The following is a 16924-nucleotide window of genomic DNA, read 5'->3' on the forward strand; positions in this document are numbered from 1 at the left end:
CCTCCCAGTGAATGAACGTGTTATCAGTGGGACAGAAGGGGCCTCCCCCACTATGCCCCTCCCAGACTTCCCTCGCACTGGCAGACTTCTTACCACCACGCCACAACACCCCCCCCCAAGATGTATGGTAGAAGTGGCAATGTAACATGAAATACAACTCTTGCATTTTGCTTCCAATGTTTAAAATAATCAAGTGAATTTTAACAAATCATTCTTTCCTTTTACATATTTAATCATCCAAAAATAAGTTAAACAGATCTAAGTTTTAAGAGAAACAAAATGAAACAAAACAATTGTCAGTATTCTAAACCAGGCACTATTTACCCTCTATTTTTCATATCACTCTGAGTTCTATATTTTCACCCATCATAGCTGATAGTCTTTCTCATCCTAATAACTTAATAAAAATATTACTACTAATAAAAATATAATATCCCAGTTTATTAACTTACCATTCTGTACAGCAGTTCACTCAGGAGTGGCCATTTGGGCTTTTGATTATTTTTAGGTATTATAAATCAGTTATAAAATTTTTACAAGAATTAGAAGTTTAAAAAATTTATTTGGATTATAGTTGCAAGGTAATATTACCAATTCGAATGATTAATCTGTAAGAATGCGTTCTTGAATCTTGAAAATTTTATATTTATTTATCTTTTATTTATTTATTTTTTCCCCCAAAGCCCCAGTAGATAGTTGTATGTCACAGTTGCACATCCTTCTAGTTGCTGTATGTGGGACACGGCCTCCGCATGGCCGGAGAAGCGGTGCATCGGTGCACATCTGGGATCCGAACCCGTGCCGCCAGTAGCAGAGCCAGAGCACTTAACCGCTAAGCCATGGGCAGGCCCCCTAATGTCTTCTTTTGGACAGTATTTTCTATTACTGAACTCCCGTTGGTATTGTATTTGAACAGTTATAATTTGATTACTACTATAAAAACCAAAATATTTTAGAATTAGGAGAATGTACTTAAATATGTTTTAGCACATATTAAATATATAGTAGTGTATATTGACCTAAGAAAGGAAGTTTTTACCCCTCTGGTGAAATCAGAGAGATTAAATGACTTACCCAACATCACACATTTAGTGATAAAGCCACAAGCCATTTGACTTTCAGTGATCAATGATCTTGACATTTCAGCTTTTTATTTCACTAGTGTCACTTTCACAGTTAGTTATGTCTTAATTACACCAATTCAATTTATACTGAAAAACAATTAGTACCTAAGAAGTTAAGAAATATTAACATAAGTGTCATAAACAAGAGTAGCTTATTAATATATTTCACAGATGGAAGCCTTCTCTTTTCCAGAAAGCCATATTTGTGTTAGCAAAGCACTGATGGGTAGTTACAGGCTTTTGTCTGTTGCTCTGGCATTAGTGTTATCAGCTACTGAACCGAAGTGGAATAGTTTTTCAGCTAAAGAGTGACATCTTGTGACATTCTGCACTAATTACAATGAAAAGGTTTATTATCTGAAAAGTAATTAAGAGATATTCCAAAGAGCATGCTTTCTGTCAGAAACATTGTCCCCAGAAGAAAAATAAGGACACACAGATGTGCTATGCCATGTCAGAAAGGGGTAACTTTTTTTTTTTTTGAGGAAGATTGGTCCTGAGCTAATATCTGTTGCCAATCTTCCTCTTTTTCTTTTTTCTCCCTAAAGCCCCAGTACACAGTCGTATATCCTAGTTTTAGGGCCTTCTAGTTCTTCTATGTGGGACCCTGCCTCAGCGTGGCTTGATGAGCGGTGAGTAGGTCCGAGCCCAGGATCGGAACCGGTAACCCAGGGCTACTGAAGCAGAACGGGCGAACTTAACCGCTATGCCACAAGCCGGCCTGGAAAGGGGTAACTTCTTACCAGAAGTTACTTTTTATAAATGGTGGTAAAATACACATACCATAAAATTTACCATTTTAACCATTTTTAGGTGTAGAGTTCAGTGGCATTAAGTACATTCACACTGTTATACAACAATCACTACCATGGATCTCCAGAACTTTTTTCATCTTCCAAAATTGAAATTATATTCCCATTAAGCAATAACTCATTCCTCCCTTCCTCCACCCCCTGGGAACCATCATTCTACTTTCTGTCTCAATGAATTTGACTACTTTAGATGCCTCATATAATTGGAATTATACAGTATTTTTCCTTTTGTGACTAGCTTATTTCACTTAATGTCCTCAAGGTTCATCCATGTTGTAGCATGTGTCAGAATTTCCTTCCTTTTTAAGGCTGAATAATATTCCATCGTATTTATACACCACATTTTATTTATCTATTTATCATTCGATGGACACTTGGGTTGCTTCCACCTTTCGGCTATTGTGAATACTGCTGCTATGAACATGGATGTACAGATATCTGTTCAAGTTCCTGCTTTCAGTTCTTTTGGGTATATACCCAGAAGTGGAATTGCTGGGTCGTATGGTAATTCTCTTTTTAACTTTTTGAGGAAACTCCATACTGTTTTCCATAGTGGCTGCACCATTTAACATTCCCACCAACAGTGCACAAGGGTTCCAATTTCTCCACATCCTTGACAATACTTGTTATTTTCTGGGTTTTTTTTTTTTTTTTTTTGCCTCTTTTTGTTTTTATAATAGCCATCCTAATGGATGTGAAGTGGTATCTCATTGTGGTTTTGATTTGCATTTCTGTAATGGTTAGTAATGTTGAGCATCTTTTCATGCTCTTATTGGCCATTTGTAGATCATCTTTGTAGAAATGTCTATTCAAGTCTGCTGCCCATTTTTTAATCAGGTTGTTTTTGTTGTTGTTGAGTTACAAGAGTTTTCTTTATATATTCTGGATATTAACCTGTAATCAGACATATGATTTGCAAATATCTTCTCCCATTCTGTGGGTTGCCTTTTCACTCTGTTGATAGTGTCTCTTGATGCCCAAAAGGTTTTCATTTTGATGTAGTCCAAAGGAAGACACTTTTTAAAAATATCATGATGTGAGATATGAAATACATCTTAATATTGATTTCTTAAAAAATAATCTTGTTTGCATCAGTGATACAACAGGCCTGTTTGGATTCATACCATATACCACCTAATAGTTTAGAATGGTGTGAAATTTCTTGATAATTTCAATGATCGACTGCTTAGTCCTGCCCTGTGATTTCTACAAAGGAAAAATCTTATCATAAGGAACAGAGTCTATGTAGCACCTCCTTCCCTTCTTACCCTAGAGAAGGTTAGCTGCAGCACCTGATCCAACAAACTTCTATGGTGAGTGGGGTGGGGTCGGGGGCCTCCTGCCTCTTGGTTTCTTAAGACTACGTAATTCTTCCTGCATGTAAGATCAGCTTTGTACAGTTTAATATGCAAATTTTTTTTGTTTGTTTCATGTGTATTAGCCTAATCTTCCAAATTAAATTGTAAGCTTTTTGGACAAGATAATTTTGTTTACTTCTTTGGTACATAACACAGTGCTCAAGGCAAAAAGTTGATTGCTTGAACACTCATACATTGCTGGTAGGAGTATAAACTGTACAATCACTTTATTTTTTATTATTATTATTTTTTAATTTTATTTATTTATTTTTTCCCCCAAAGCCCCAGTAGATAGTTGTACGTCATAGTTGCACAGCCTTCTAGTTGCTGTATGTGGGATGCGGCCTCAGCATGGCTGGAGAAGCAGTGCGTCAGTGCACGCCCACGATCCGAACCCAGGCCGCCAGCAGCGGAGCGCGCGCACTTAACCGCCAAGCCAGGGGGCCAGCCCTGTACAATCAATTTAGAAAACCGTTTTACATTTTCTTATAAAGTTAAATACACATCTACTCTATGATCCAGCCATTCTACTCCTAGGTATTTACCCAAAGAAAATGAAAATATATGACTACAAAAAGATGGGTACAAGAATGTTCATAGCACTTTATTCGTCATAATAGCCCCAAAGTGGAAACAACCCAATTATCCATCAGCAAATGCATAGATAAACAGATTGTGATACAATCTGTTTATTACTCAGCAATAAAAAGGAATGAACTACTGCAACATGCAACAAAGTGGATTAATCTCCAAACCATAATGTTGAGCAAATGAAGCCAGACACAAAAGAGCCCATATTGTATGACTGCATCTATATGAAGTTATAAAACAAACAAAACTAATCAATGGTGGGAAAAAATCAGAAAAGTGCTGCCTCCGGGGGATGAATGGAGGTTTGTAATGAGGAAGGGATAGAAAGGAAGTTTCTGGGGGTTATGACAATATACTGTATCTTGTAGAGATTCGGGTTATACTTAAGATTTGCATATTTCATTGTATGTAAATTTTACCTAAAAAAGAAGCCAAACCTGTAAACGATTATTAAGCCCAACTTAATGATATCCATGCTGAATTGTTTAGGGATGAAGTACTGATGTTTGCAATTTATTTTTAAATATATAAAAAATAATATGGATGATATGAATAGAGAGAAATGAGTAGTAGTTATGTGATCAAGCTAATACAGTAAAATATTAATTATAGCATCTAAGTGGTAGGTATATGGGTGTTCACTGCATAATTTTTTTCAACTTTACTGTATTTTTGAAAAATTTCATAATAAATATTGGAAAAAATAGAAAATAATAATTTAAAAGTTATGTTCCTACCATTAGGAATTAACATATATTAATATCTTGTCATATTTGCCTTCCACAATTTTTTAAGAAAAAAATGTCACATAACTCTTCTATTTCCATTACCCCTCTCAAATCCCATTTTCCTCCCCACCTAACTCCTAGCCAAGGGTAATCAGCTTTTTTATTATAAGTTTGGGGTATATTCTTTCAATCCACTTGCAATAATTGTATACTTGTTTATGCACATAAATGTAAAACTCCTGTCAAGTATAGTCATTGCAGCTTCATTTATAATAATGAAAAATTGGAAAAACCTAAATAGCAATGAGAAATGAATAAATTATGGATTTTTTGTTCTGTTTTGCTTTGTTTTTTTGGTGAGGAAGATTAGCCCTGGGCTAACATATGTGCCCATCTTCCTCTACTTTATATGTGGGACGCCTGCCACAGCATGGCTTGATAAGCCGTGCGTAGGACTGCACCTGTGATCCGAACCTGCAAACCCTGGGCCGCCGAAGCAGAGTGCGTGAACTAGCCACTATGCCACTGGGCCAGCCCCTAAATTATGGATTTTCATACAATAGAATAGATCTTGAAAACATAATTAATTCATTAATTAAAAACAAGCTTATATGATACTGTTCATTGTTTATGGAACACATACATGTAGCAAAATGATAAAATTATGGACAGGAAGTATACACACAAACTTCATAGTAATAGTTATTTCTGGGAAGGTAGGGAGGAGAATGGGATTAGAGAGTAGTAAAAGACCTCAATTTTACCTTTAATTATCTGAAGCAAATATGGTAAAATATTAATATTTGTTAAACCTGGATGGTGAGTATATGGGTGGATTTTATTCTCTATATTTTTACATATGTTGGAAATAATTCGTAATTTTGAAAATACAAATAGTACTACTTTGTGAGTATAGTTTTTAGAATTCATAAAAATTGTATGGTATTGTAAATATTGTTCTGCATCTTGCATTTACTCAATTTATGGTTTTGAGCTTCATCCATATTGGCATATGTAGATTTTTTGTAGATTGGCATATGTAGTTAATTTACTTTACCTACTGCTGTTGGTAGCCCATCATATGACTATATTACATTTAGTTTATCTGTCACTCTACTGATGGACATTTAGGTCGTTTCCACGTTTTCTCGATGATAAAGAATGCTGCAGTGAACACCCTTATAGAGATCTTTTTGTGTACAAGAGTGTTTCCCTAGACCGGTCATCTTTAAACTGGAGTATATGTATCCCTGAGGACACCTGAAAACTTCTCGAGAAGTGTTTAGCCCTACATAGATTTTTTAAAAATTTAATTTCAAGATCCTCAACGTTCACGTGCATGCTTTCCTCCATATGTTTATCTCAACCAGAGGCCTGGGTATGGACCAGTGTTTGGGGTACTATGCTGGTTCTCCTTTTCCACCTCCTTTCACAATTGCTCTTCTCTCACTTCACTACAGCACGGCATAGTTCTCATCCATATCAAATCTCATTTGAGATTTTATACATAAAATTTAACATATATACATTTTTATATTTTTATTTTTTTAATTTAACCTGTTAATCCATCTAAAATTTATTTTTGTGTTTAGCATTAGGTAACAATATAACTGTAGATCTAATAATTTTGATGTAAAAGTCTAAATAATTTAACTGATAATGTATACTTTTATATGCATATCAAAGTCCCTTTGATCATAGGAGAAGGATAAAGGTAGGTGATGTATCATTCCACTATCTTCCCAGAATCCCCTGCAGTTATAATGGCCAGGTGACACAGCTCTGGCCAATGAGATCTAAGTCTGCTAAGAATTACTGGGAAGATTTTTGCTTTCTTGAGGCAAACACTATGTCTTACTCCTTCCTTTTCCTTCTTTTCCCTGGATGTACGATGACTAGAGATGAAGCAGCCATCTTTTCAGCTCTCCCAGTAGAGCTTGTCTCAGGGGATGCTGACTCCATTCTCATGTCCTGGGTGGTCTAAGGATAATTCCATCCCCACTGCCAGCAGTTAGTTTAGTTATAAGTGTGTGACCCAATTCTGCACACTTTGTGAAGTTTGCTCTCAGCGTCTGGGAAAGTTCTTCTCTGCTCTTAGAAGAGACTCACAGAAAGCCAATCTCCCTCCCCCTTGCCTTGGATGTTTTCCTTTTGCAATACCCAAGTTTTACAGTTCAGTGGGTTCAAGTTTACTTACTTTTTCCCCCAATGGTAAGTATTTTTCTGTGCATTAAGAAATCCTTCCCTACCCCGAGGTCAAAATATTCTTCAATATAGTCTAATAGTTTTAGAGTTCTGTTTTTCATTTTTAGATCTTTAATCCATCTGAGATTTATTTTGGGACATGGTAAGAAGTAGGGATTTGATTTTTTCCTCCACATGGAGAGCCAATTACCCAATATTCTTTGTTCAATAGTTCCTTCTTTTGCCACTGATTTTTGAAGCTACCTTTCTGGTGGTAAAAAATAATAGCTAATATTTATTTACCACGTAGTATTTTTTACACGTAACACGTATCAACTCATTTAATTCTTAAAAACACCTTTACAAAGTACAGGTCCATGATCTGTTATTTACAGTTCTGAAATTGAAAAAGGTCTGAAAACCATACTTTAAAAAAATTCATTTGGCAGCAAAACCTGACCTGCACTGGCATGCCGCTGTTTATAGTCTTTTATTTATTTCTCTTACTATGGCTATTCATACATTTTGCTGCAGAACCATAAATGTATTGATTATAGGCTACTGCCCTAGAAGCTGCTGGGGTATGACATAATACAAGGTATATGCATTGGATTACTTCTCAAAATCTAAAGAATTCTAAATTCAGAAAACCACCTGACAGGGGTTTCAGATAAGGGTGGTGGACCAGTACTATTACCCCCATTTCACAGCTGAGGAAATTGAGACATAGAAGTTAAATAAATTGCTCAAGGTCACAAAGTTAACAAAAAGAATAATCAATGTAGTTAATATTTTTGAGTGCTTGTTGTGGTAGTCACTTGGTTAAATGTATTATATTCATTATCTCATTGAATCCTCACCACAACTCTATGAGGTATCATTATTATCCCCATTTCCCAGATGAAGGAACTGAGGCTTAGAAAGCTTATATAACTCACTTGAACACACAGCTGTTAAGTGTGGTGAGGAAGGGTTTAAACAGAAGTCAGTCTGACATCAATATATTTGATTATTACACTTATCCCTCAGAAATCAATGTATTTGATTATTACACTTATCCCTTAGAAACCTATAATACCAGGCCTTTCCTCTCTTCTAAATGTCATTTAGAACTATATATTTAATTATCTCTTGGATATTAAAGAGTAACATTTTTAAAATGCATGTCAGATCATTTTACTCATGTGCTTAAAACCCTCCTATGACTTTCTACTGCATCTAGAGTAAAATCCAAATTCCTTACAACGGCCCCTTTCGATCTCTCCCAGCTCATCTCCCAACACAGCAGACTTCTCTTAGGCTTTTACACCAGATCTATCCTCTACCTGGAAGGCTCCCCAGGTCTTCCCACAGCTGGCTCCCTTTTGTTATTCAGGCCTCAGCTTACGCACCTCTTTGGTTTTTCCCTAATTACCTAGTCTAGAGTCTCCAATCACCCTCTCTATCCCATCATTACGTTTACATAGCATATAAACATATGTTCTTGTTTATCTTTTTTCTTCCATTAAAATGTAAGTCCAACCGGAGTGGGCACCTTGTCTGTTTTGGTTTCTTTTGAAGCCTAAATCTCTATTACAGAGTTTAGCACATGGTAGGTACTTAATTTTGGCTGAATAAATGAGTGTAGCACACAATCACTAAATAGTACCTGCTTGTTAGTTTCAGTGGTGGGAGATAAATTGAGAATGCGGTGGGAGGAGGCTGTGAAATGTGAAACTACTTGAACATCAGCTGAATCAGATTTTGTCTAATAGTATAGACAGTGCCTAGCAGAGTGTTTCACACAGATCAAGTGCCAAATAAATATTTGCTGAATGAATGAACAACAGTATATATTATTACTAGCTTGGATCTCGGGCAAATTACTTCAACTTTCTGAGCTTAGTTTTCTCACCTCTTAAGTGAAGATTAAAACTTTACAGATTTAAAAGAAACTCATTAGTTAAGGCTGAAGGCTGAAAACATTCACAAGAATAAAATCTCGCTCTGTATTTACTAACAATAAAAAAAAAAAAACCCTTACTTTCCAGGGTTGGCCTACCAATTATATGAGATAATCCATGCCAAATGCCTACCACGTAGCAGGTAGTTTCTTTCCCCTTACATTTACATACTACTTTATGGTTTACAAAGCTCTTGTAAGCTCTTCTAGATAACATGACCTCATTTTATGGATGAAAAATAGACTCAAAGGTTGAGACATAGCTTTTTCAGGTAATGAGAAGCCAATGGGCAAGTTTTACAAGCAGAGGAGTGACACGATAAAAGCAGTGTTTTTTGAAGATTAATCTGTTGGTGGCTTCTAAGATGGGCTCGACTGAAGAAACTGAAGAAATAAGAATGTTTAAAAGCCTAATGAAGCGACTGAATAGCCAGATAAGCCAAAACACACACACACACACACACACACACGGAGTTTCTACATCTAGTTGAGAAAATGACCGTACCAACAACATAAATAATTAAGAAATCAAACTTAGCAAAATGGTTGGCAGAAGGCCTTCCCTCCAACACCTATGCAGAACTTCTGGCAAATACGGCAAACATCTGAGCCGTGTCCTAAGTGCCACTGCAGATCTTTCTTGATTTCACTCCTTCCACTGGCATCGCCACCTGGACTAGAGCATCCTAAGGCCCTTCGGATCATGCTTTCTCTAGAAGCAGTCTGATGAAGATCCGGGCGGTGAAGAATTAGAAACCAAGCTTTTGAACTTCCCGAACCTTGGCTAAATCGCCATTTTTCCTTCTCTAGAAAATAAGGGAACCCTTACTTCTCATTCTCGCCTCGTTTTAAGACTAATGACCCGCTCCAAACGAGCACAAAGAGATTTTTTTCAGGCGCATACCACCACGCCAAACGCGCTCTTACTCCTTTGCCTCTCCGGCCGAGAGGCGCTCCTCGCGGGGTGCTGACGTCACTTCCGGCGCGCTGACGCTAAGTCCGGCGTGCCGACGCCTGCGTCAGCAAAGAGCGGAGCTGGGGGCACCGGGTTTGAAGTCGTGCGGGTCGGAGGACTGCCGCCTCTGCCTCTGTCTCAGACCCCTGCTCCCCAGCCGCGGCGGGGACGAGCTCGGGTAGGCGGCGGGGCAGATGCCCGAGGGCCCGCGCCGGGACGCCCCGCGCCGCACCGGCCGCTCCCTTCTGCTCCGCGGCCTGGGCCTGCGCTGCTCTGCTCTCTGGAAACTAGCGCCTCAGCGGCGCGGCGCGTAGCTCGCGGGGAGCCCCGAACCGCCGGCACCCGGCCATGGCGGTTTCCAGGTGGGTCTCGCTCCTGGCGAGCGGGCGGGAGGGCGGCCCTGGCGAGGCACGGTCTCCTCTTGGTGCCCCCACTCCGAGGAAGGAGCGGTTCCCATTGTCACTGCGCCCGGGCGCCGTCTTCCACAGACTTCAGAGTTCGCTCCTCGGTCTGCGGGGGTTTGGGCTCGGGTTACTCCTCGTAAATCCGTTCAAAAATGTCTTTTTCTTGTTGACTAGAACTCTCCACGGTAGAGCTGGTGTTTCTCTTTCCTCACCATGTTTCTCTTGTCTGGTTTCTCTTCCCTCTTTCAGTTCTAGGAGAGTCTCTTATCTTTCTTAGTATTTAAGGCTGATCCCTAACCTCTGTTTCACGGGAAAACTTGGGTAGTAACTGTCGAAGTTGGGGAGACTTGAATTACTATTATCTAAGTGACCTTCTAATTATGTTAAAAATTTTTATTTATGGCCTTAGGGATGTGTTCTTTCCTGAGGACTTTTCCCTCACGTTATAGTATAAGTCTTCCTTTTGTTTAGCAGTAAACATTTAGCCGTCAGCATTGTAATCTGTGGCAAATTATTGTATTAGCGCCATCTTCCTTAACTTTGTGAAAGATATATCACAAATCTTAAATTATTGTAAAATGTTGCCTATCAACAGGAAAGTTTAGGAAGACCTAAGAAGACGTGTATCTGTGTAGCTATAGAAGGAAAGTCCTCCTTTCCTCCAGTGTGATGGAATGGTGGGAAAACTTTTTGTCAGAGGTTTGATTTTAGTAGATGTGTACATGGAGGTAGGGGATAGTTCCTCTGATAGCAATCAGAAGGATTCACCAAGTTCATTAGCGTTGATGAGGTAAGTTTTTCTGAGAATTGAGTTCTTCTACCACATAGACTGAAGGAAAAAATGATAGTTCAGAAAACAAATAGTTTTCATTCATTTTTCATAATTAATTGAACACATTTCTTGACCACAATGTGTGCTCAAGCTTTACCTGTTTTTCGAGTGAAAGGATAAGCCATCCCTCACAGACTCCCTAGATAACTGATGAAATAGTGTGTGGGAGAAACCCATGGGAGTTAGGTGAAGGGGGTTGCTAGGTACCTGTAGTATGGGGCATCTAATTTTTATTTCACAGATTAATTGAATCCATTCAAGGTGAGGAAAATTCTTATTTTGTGATATATAAAACTCCCTTGAAAATGCAAGTGGTATTTTCAGCATTTGCAAGTATCTTCTAGTTTGTTACCTCCCATATACATACACTGATACATACACTTAATGTGAGATTTGTTTACCAGGTGATACAATGTTTAAGGGAATGAGTAGATCTTGAAATTCCTTTCTTAGAGCCGAGTACGTATATTTTCACAGTATTGGATATAGTTTTATAGAGACAAAATGAAAGTGTTTAGAAAGAGCCTACTCTGTTTGGCCAGTACTAATCTATTTACAGACGTTTAGGGCACCTAAATTTCTGAATGAATGATTGGTTTTTTTGTGTGTGTGTGTGTGAAGAAGACTGGCTCTGAGCTAAAATCCATTGCCAATCCTCCTTTTTTTGTTGAGGAAGATTAGCCCTGAGCTAACATCTTTGCCCATCTTCCTCTATTTTATGTGGGATGCCTGCCACAGCATTGCTTGATGAGCTGTGGGTAGGTCCTCGCCCGGGATCCGAACCTGTGAACCCTGGGCTGCAGAAGCAGAGCGCGAGAACTTAACCACTATGCCAGTGGGCTGGCCCCTAAATGATTGAGTTTTGAAAGCTACTGCCTTTTGTTCTTGATATTGGATTTCAAAAGGTAGTGCTCTTTTTTCTGTAGATTCTTTCTTATTGGCTTTGACAAAATTCTATTAAATTCTGCTCAGAAAAAAAAGCCTTTCATGGTTTTATGAAAGAGCTACTCTGGTGCTTATTTTGGTAATATAATTCAAAGAAAACACTTTTGAGACACCTTCTGTGTTTTGGGGATACTGTCAGTTCTTGTCTGTTTCATTTGCAGATTCACTTTGAACAGCAAACGTTAATTTCAAACTTGCATTCTTTGTGGGCTAAGCACATTTCGTTAGTAACTAAATTTCCCTTCTCTCCTGTTGGTGTATGCTTGTGGAATACAGACTCATTTTAATATTACTTTATGGAGAATAGGTGGAAGATAGTTCAAGAGATAAAAATCTATTTGCCAGAATCAAATCTAAAATATTTTTTGCACTGTTCATATCAGTGTGCATAACTGAAAAGAAGCTATGTAATATTTTTTGCTGCTAGTGCTCTTGGAGCAATCCTGACTCCTAGTGACCCTGAGTACAGCAGAGTGGAACCCTGCCCGGTCTTTTTTGCACCATCCTCTCATCTTCGGCATTATATTGACAGTGCTCTGCTGCTATTCACAGGGTTTTTATGGCCAATTGTTTCAGAAGTGGGTGGCCAGATCCTTCTTCCTAGTCTGTCTTAGTCTGAAAACTCTGCTGAAACCTGTCCGTCGTGGGTGAAATAAGCGGTGGCATAGCTTTCAGCATCACAGCAACTTGCAGCCACCACAGTATGACAACCAACAGACGGGTGATGTGGTTCCCTGACCCGGAAACTGAGGGCCAAGGCGGTGAGAGCTCCAAATCTTAACCTCTAGACCACTGTGTAATATTTTTAGGACCTTGGAAATATTTCCAACAGAAGGGAAATAGTAAGTTGGTACCACTGTTCCCTCAGCTGCCAGGTTTAGAAATCTAGCAATAATATTTGACTTCTCCCTCCCTCCATTCCCCCCATCTAGCCAGTCACCAAACCCAATCCTGTTGGTTCTGCCTTTCTAATGTTTCTCTGGCCAGTCTTTTTTCTTTGCATACCAATTCCTCAATCCTACTCCATACCAGCCAGCATCATCTCTAATTCAAGACACCTGCAGCAGCAGCAGTCACTTGCTCTTCCTGCCTCCCATGGCACCTCTTTCTAATTTATTTTTCACTTTGGCCATATTATTTGCTAATATGCAATTTTTAGTGTGGTCATTTTTCTGTTTAAAACACTTTAATTGTTTTCTGTTGCCTTAGGATAAAGTGCAGATTTCTTAAACATATTGTTACCAGATCCTTTGTGATCTGGTTCCTGCTTCACCTTTTAGCTTCATCTTGTGTCAAGTTCTCTGCATCTCTTTCTCTCTCCTCTTTTCCCCCTCTTCCTTTCATTCCGAATCTGTGTTCTCACCTCCCAGTCTTTACCTCTGGAACATTTCTTGCCTGCTCGCCCCCTCCCCACAAGTCTGGCAAATTCCAACCTCAGTTTTTGAGTCTAAACCTATATGTTGCTTTGTTTGGGAAGCCTTCTTTGATTTTCCTTCATCTGAGCTATTTGCAGCAATGTGTACTTCTATTAATCATAATATTTATCATACTTTGTAATTGATTGTTGAATGGTTCTCCCCCCGTTTGGATTTACATAAGCTCTGTGAGAGAAGGGAATATATCTGATCTTTCTATCCCCAGCAGAGTGCTTGTCTCCTAGTAGGTGCTCAATACATTTTTTTAAAAATGAATGAGTGATTTTGTTTTAATACCTGTCATGACTTTACTGTAACTTATGTATAGTAGAATATTTCCAGTGTTTTTCAGTGAGTGCTTCTGAGTTTAGCTACAGTTTTTCCTCAGGAAGAAAAACTTTCACTACAGCTTTGAATATGGGCAAGGATTATAATTTAAAAAACATAAATATTATCAGAACTATTCTTAAAAGTTTATAGTATAGTACAATTCTGTGGTAGTGTGGCCTTTTATAATACAAATTGGATGTAATGTAACCTTGCATTTTGTGTGATCAAAGTTTTTAGATCCTGCTTATAGTTTTATAAAGGCCTAGTTTTACTATACTTTGAATGGTAAGAATGTGGCAAATTATGAAATGCACGGTCAACTCTTGATCTGTGAGTGAGTTAAATCTTGCAAAAGCAAACAAACAAACTGGGACTCTCCAGAATTGCAAATACAATTATACCGTTTGAAGTTCTCCATAAAATGTAGTGAAATATTACTGAAAAGTGTATGACTCCTTTAGACCCTTAATAAAAGAGACAGTATACAAATGTAGGAGTAGAGAGAACAATGTTATCCTTAAGATGTGAATGCTGGCAAGTCAGCTAAGCTCACTCAGTAGCTACTTGCTCCTATAAAACCAACCTCAGCAAAAATACAAATTAGTATATATTACGGCTTTCAGAATTGCTTGCAAACAGTTGAAATCATAATTGTTAAATCTTTGACTACTGCTGTTTTGCTTTGTGAGCCTTTCTTCCAGTATTATCTGTCACCTAATTGGGGTTGGGCTATCAACAGTAAAGGCAACCTTAGAGGGATTGTTAAGGCTTATTGTGCTCATTACAGAAGATGGTGAATCTGTGACACTGTTGGGTTCCATGGCTTAATACAGATTTTTTTTAAGGTTGTTTTTTCTACCTTTTCCTGTTTATACCACAAAATTGATTGAGTTGACTGTTGTGCATTGACTAGCTAGTATGAACATAGTTTTTCCTTCATCATATAGAGAACATTTAAAAATATAATTTAGAGAATTTTTCCTCAGTGATCTGAGCTATAAAGGTCATGTCTAAAATGCCTAGACAGTAATTATGATTTGACTTCTCTAGAAGCCATACCTTAGGTCTGTGACATACATCTTTGCATTTGAAAATGATGCAGTGTTCAGAAAAGGTTCAGGAAAAAACTGAAACACACCCTCTTATAGAAGAAACAAATCGTTACCTATGAGCAAAACTTTGCTCAGTTTTGTTAATTCTCTCTCTGTACTGCTGATACTTCAGAGAAACATTGTTTCAACAGGCCTATTCTGCCAGATAAAAGGAAGTTTCTTGATGTGGGGGAAGTTCCAGTGGATCCTTCCTACTAACAGGAAAAATGCTAAAATGATCTTAATTACCTATATAGGACAGCACAGGTTTCTTGTGTTTGCTGGTACTGTTCCTCTGTTACTGCTAATTTCAATCCATTATAGGATTGACAGAGGGACTGTTGTAAATTATAATATATCAAAAATTGCATACTTAAAAAAATGTAGGAACAAAAAAGCCAGGAAAGGTAGAGGAGGCATTATAGAAGCTTTTGCATTTAAATCCCTCTGGTTGGGCCGGCCCCGTGGCTTAGCGGTTGGTTGAACGCACTCCGCTGCTGGCGGCCCTGGTTCGTATCCCCGGCGCGAGCCAACACACTGCTTCTCCGGCCATGCTGGGGCCGCGTCCCACATGCAGCGGCTGGAAGGATGTGCAGCTGTGACATACAACTATCTGCTGGAACTTTGGGGGAAAAAAATAAATAAATAAAATTAAAAAAAAAAATAATAATAAATCCCTCTGGTAAATTCCTCTCTATTTCTTTGGGTTATACCTCAAGGTACTTGTATAAAGGTTTTTTGTTGTTGTTGTTTCTAAATTGTGATAAAATACACATAACATAAAATTCACCATTTTAACCATTTTTTTTAAATTTTTATTTATTTATTTTTTTCCCCCAAAGCCCCAGTAGATAGTTGTATGTCATAGTTGCACATCCTTCTAGTTGCTGTATGTGGGACACGGCCTCAGCATGGCTGGAGAAGCGGTGTGTCGGTGCGCGCCCAGGATCTGAACCCAGGCCGCCAGCAGCCGAGCGCGCGCACTTGACCGCTAAGCCATGGGGCCAGCCCATTTTAACCAAAGTGTGCAATTTTGTATGAAGTTTTAAAACCATAGGTATTTCTGCTAAATAACTTAGATTTTATCTTTAAGATAAAGTCATACAAAAGGCATAAGTTGTTGGATCAGGAGTGGAAGTTCAGAAAAAATGTCCTGAAGGAAATAACAGCTTGATTGTACTTTTTCAGCATTCATTTGACAAGTATTTATGGAATGCTTTCTGTGTTCTAGGTGCTGGAGATATAGCAGAGAACAAAAATGAAGTCCCCATTCTCATGGAGTTTATATTCTAGGGTGGGAGATGGGGAATGTAATTTATCTAGCATGCACCTGGCCTCGCACCTGGCTTTGGTGTGGTTTCACATCAGTATATTGATAGTGTTCTATGTGGTATCTTAAATTAATGTACTTTCTTGTTTAAAGAACACAAAAATTAACATAGTTTCAAATTACCCACAATATGAACTAGAAGGTATACATTTTAAAACACCAGTCTAGAGAATTTCATGAAAATTGTTTCCTTTGACCATAACTTTTTTGCTTAATGATAATATGTGGGACTTAGTACATATTAAGTACTAAGTACTTAGTGGTCATATCAGAAATTTATTTTCTTTCCTTATTCCCTAAGTAACACAGAGAAGTAAAAATTAAAATAGTTTCTGTTTTAAATTTTACTGCACTTTTGCTAAATGTAAAAAATGCATAACAAAATGGACAAAGTTAACTGATCATTCTCTTTTAGGTAAAGGTTACAAAGCCACCCTTGTAAGATGTTCTGTCAGTTGACCTTCCACAATTTTTCAGAGATTAAATTTATTCTGAGAATATTGAGATTGGAAGTAGATTGAGGAAGTTATATCTTATACAGTCATGCACGGCATACGACGTTTCAGTAAATGACAGACTGCATATACAACGGTGGTCCAATGAGATTAGTACCATTAGCCTAGGTGTGTAATAGGCTGTACCATCTAGATTTGTGTAAGTACACTCTATGATGTTTTCATAATGATGAAATGGCCTAATGATGCATTTTTCAGAACATAGAAGCAATGCATGATTGTACCTTTTTTTTCATCCTCAAATGGCATAGAAGTGGAAATGCAACATGTATTTGTTTATTAACGATGAATTAGTGATCTAGGACGTGGTAGAAAATCCATATGATTTCTTTCAGGTTCTTCTATATCTATCTTTATGAATTATCAAA

General features: G+C 38.0%; 1 protein-coding gene across 1 annotated transcript in view; it reads left to right on the forward strand.

Annotated features, from left to right (window-relative positions):
- Positions 1–9767: 9767 nt before the first annotated feature.
- Positions 9768–16924, forward strand: part of BTAF1 (B-TFIID TATA-box binding protein associated factor 1) — a 95551-nt gene continuing 88394 nt past the window's right edge. Inside the window, exon 1 of the mRNA XM_004427825.3 lies at positions 9768–10056. Coding sequence (XP_004427882.1) covers positions 10043–10056 — 14 coding nt within the window. The 5' untranslated portion in view covers positions 9768–10042. The remainder of the gene's footprint in view (positions 10057–16924) is intronic.

The sequence above is a fragment of the Ceratotherium simum genome, chromosome 6, assembly GCF_057802395.1.
Source record: "Ceratotherium simum simum isolate JZ-2026a chromosome 6, ASM5780239v1, whole genome shotgun sequence".
Lineage (NCBI taxonomy): Eukaryota > Metazoa > Chordata > Mammalia > Perissodactyla > Rhinocerotidae > Ceratotherium > Ceratotherium simum.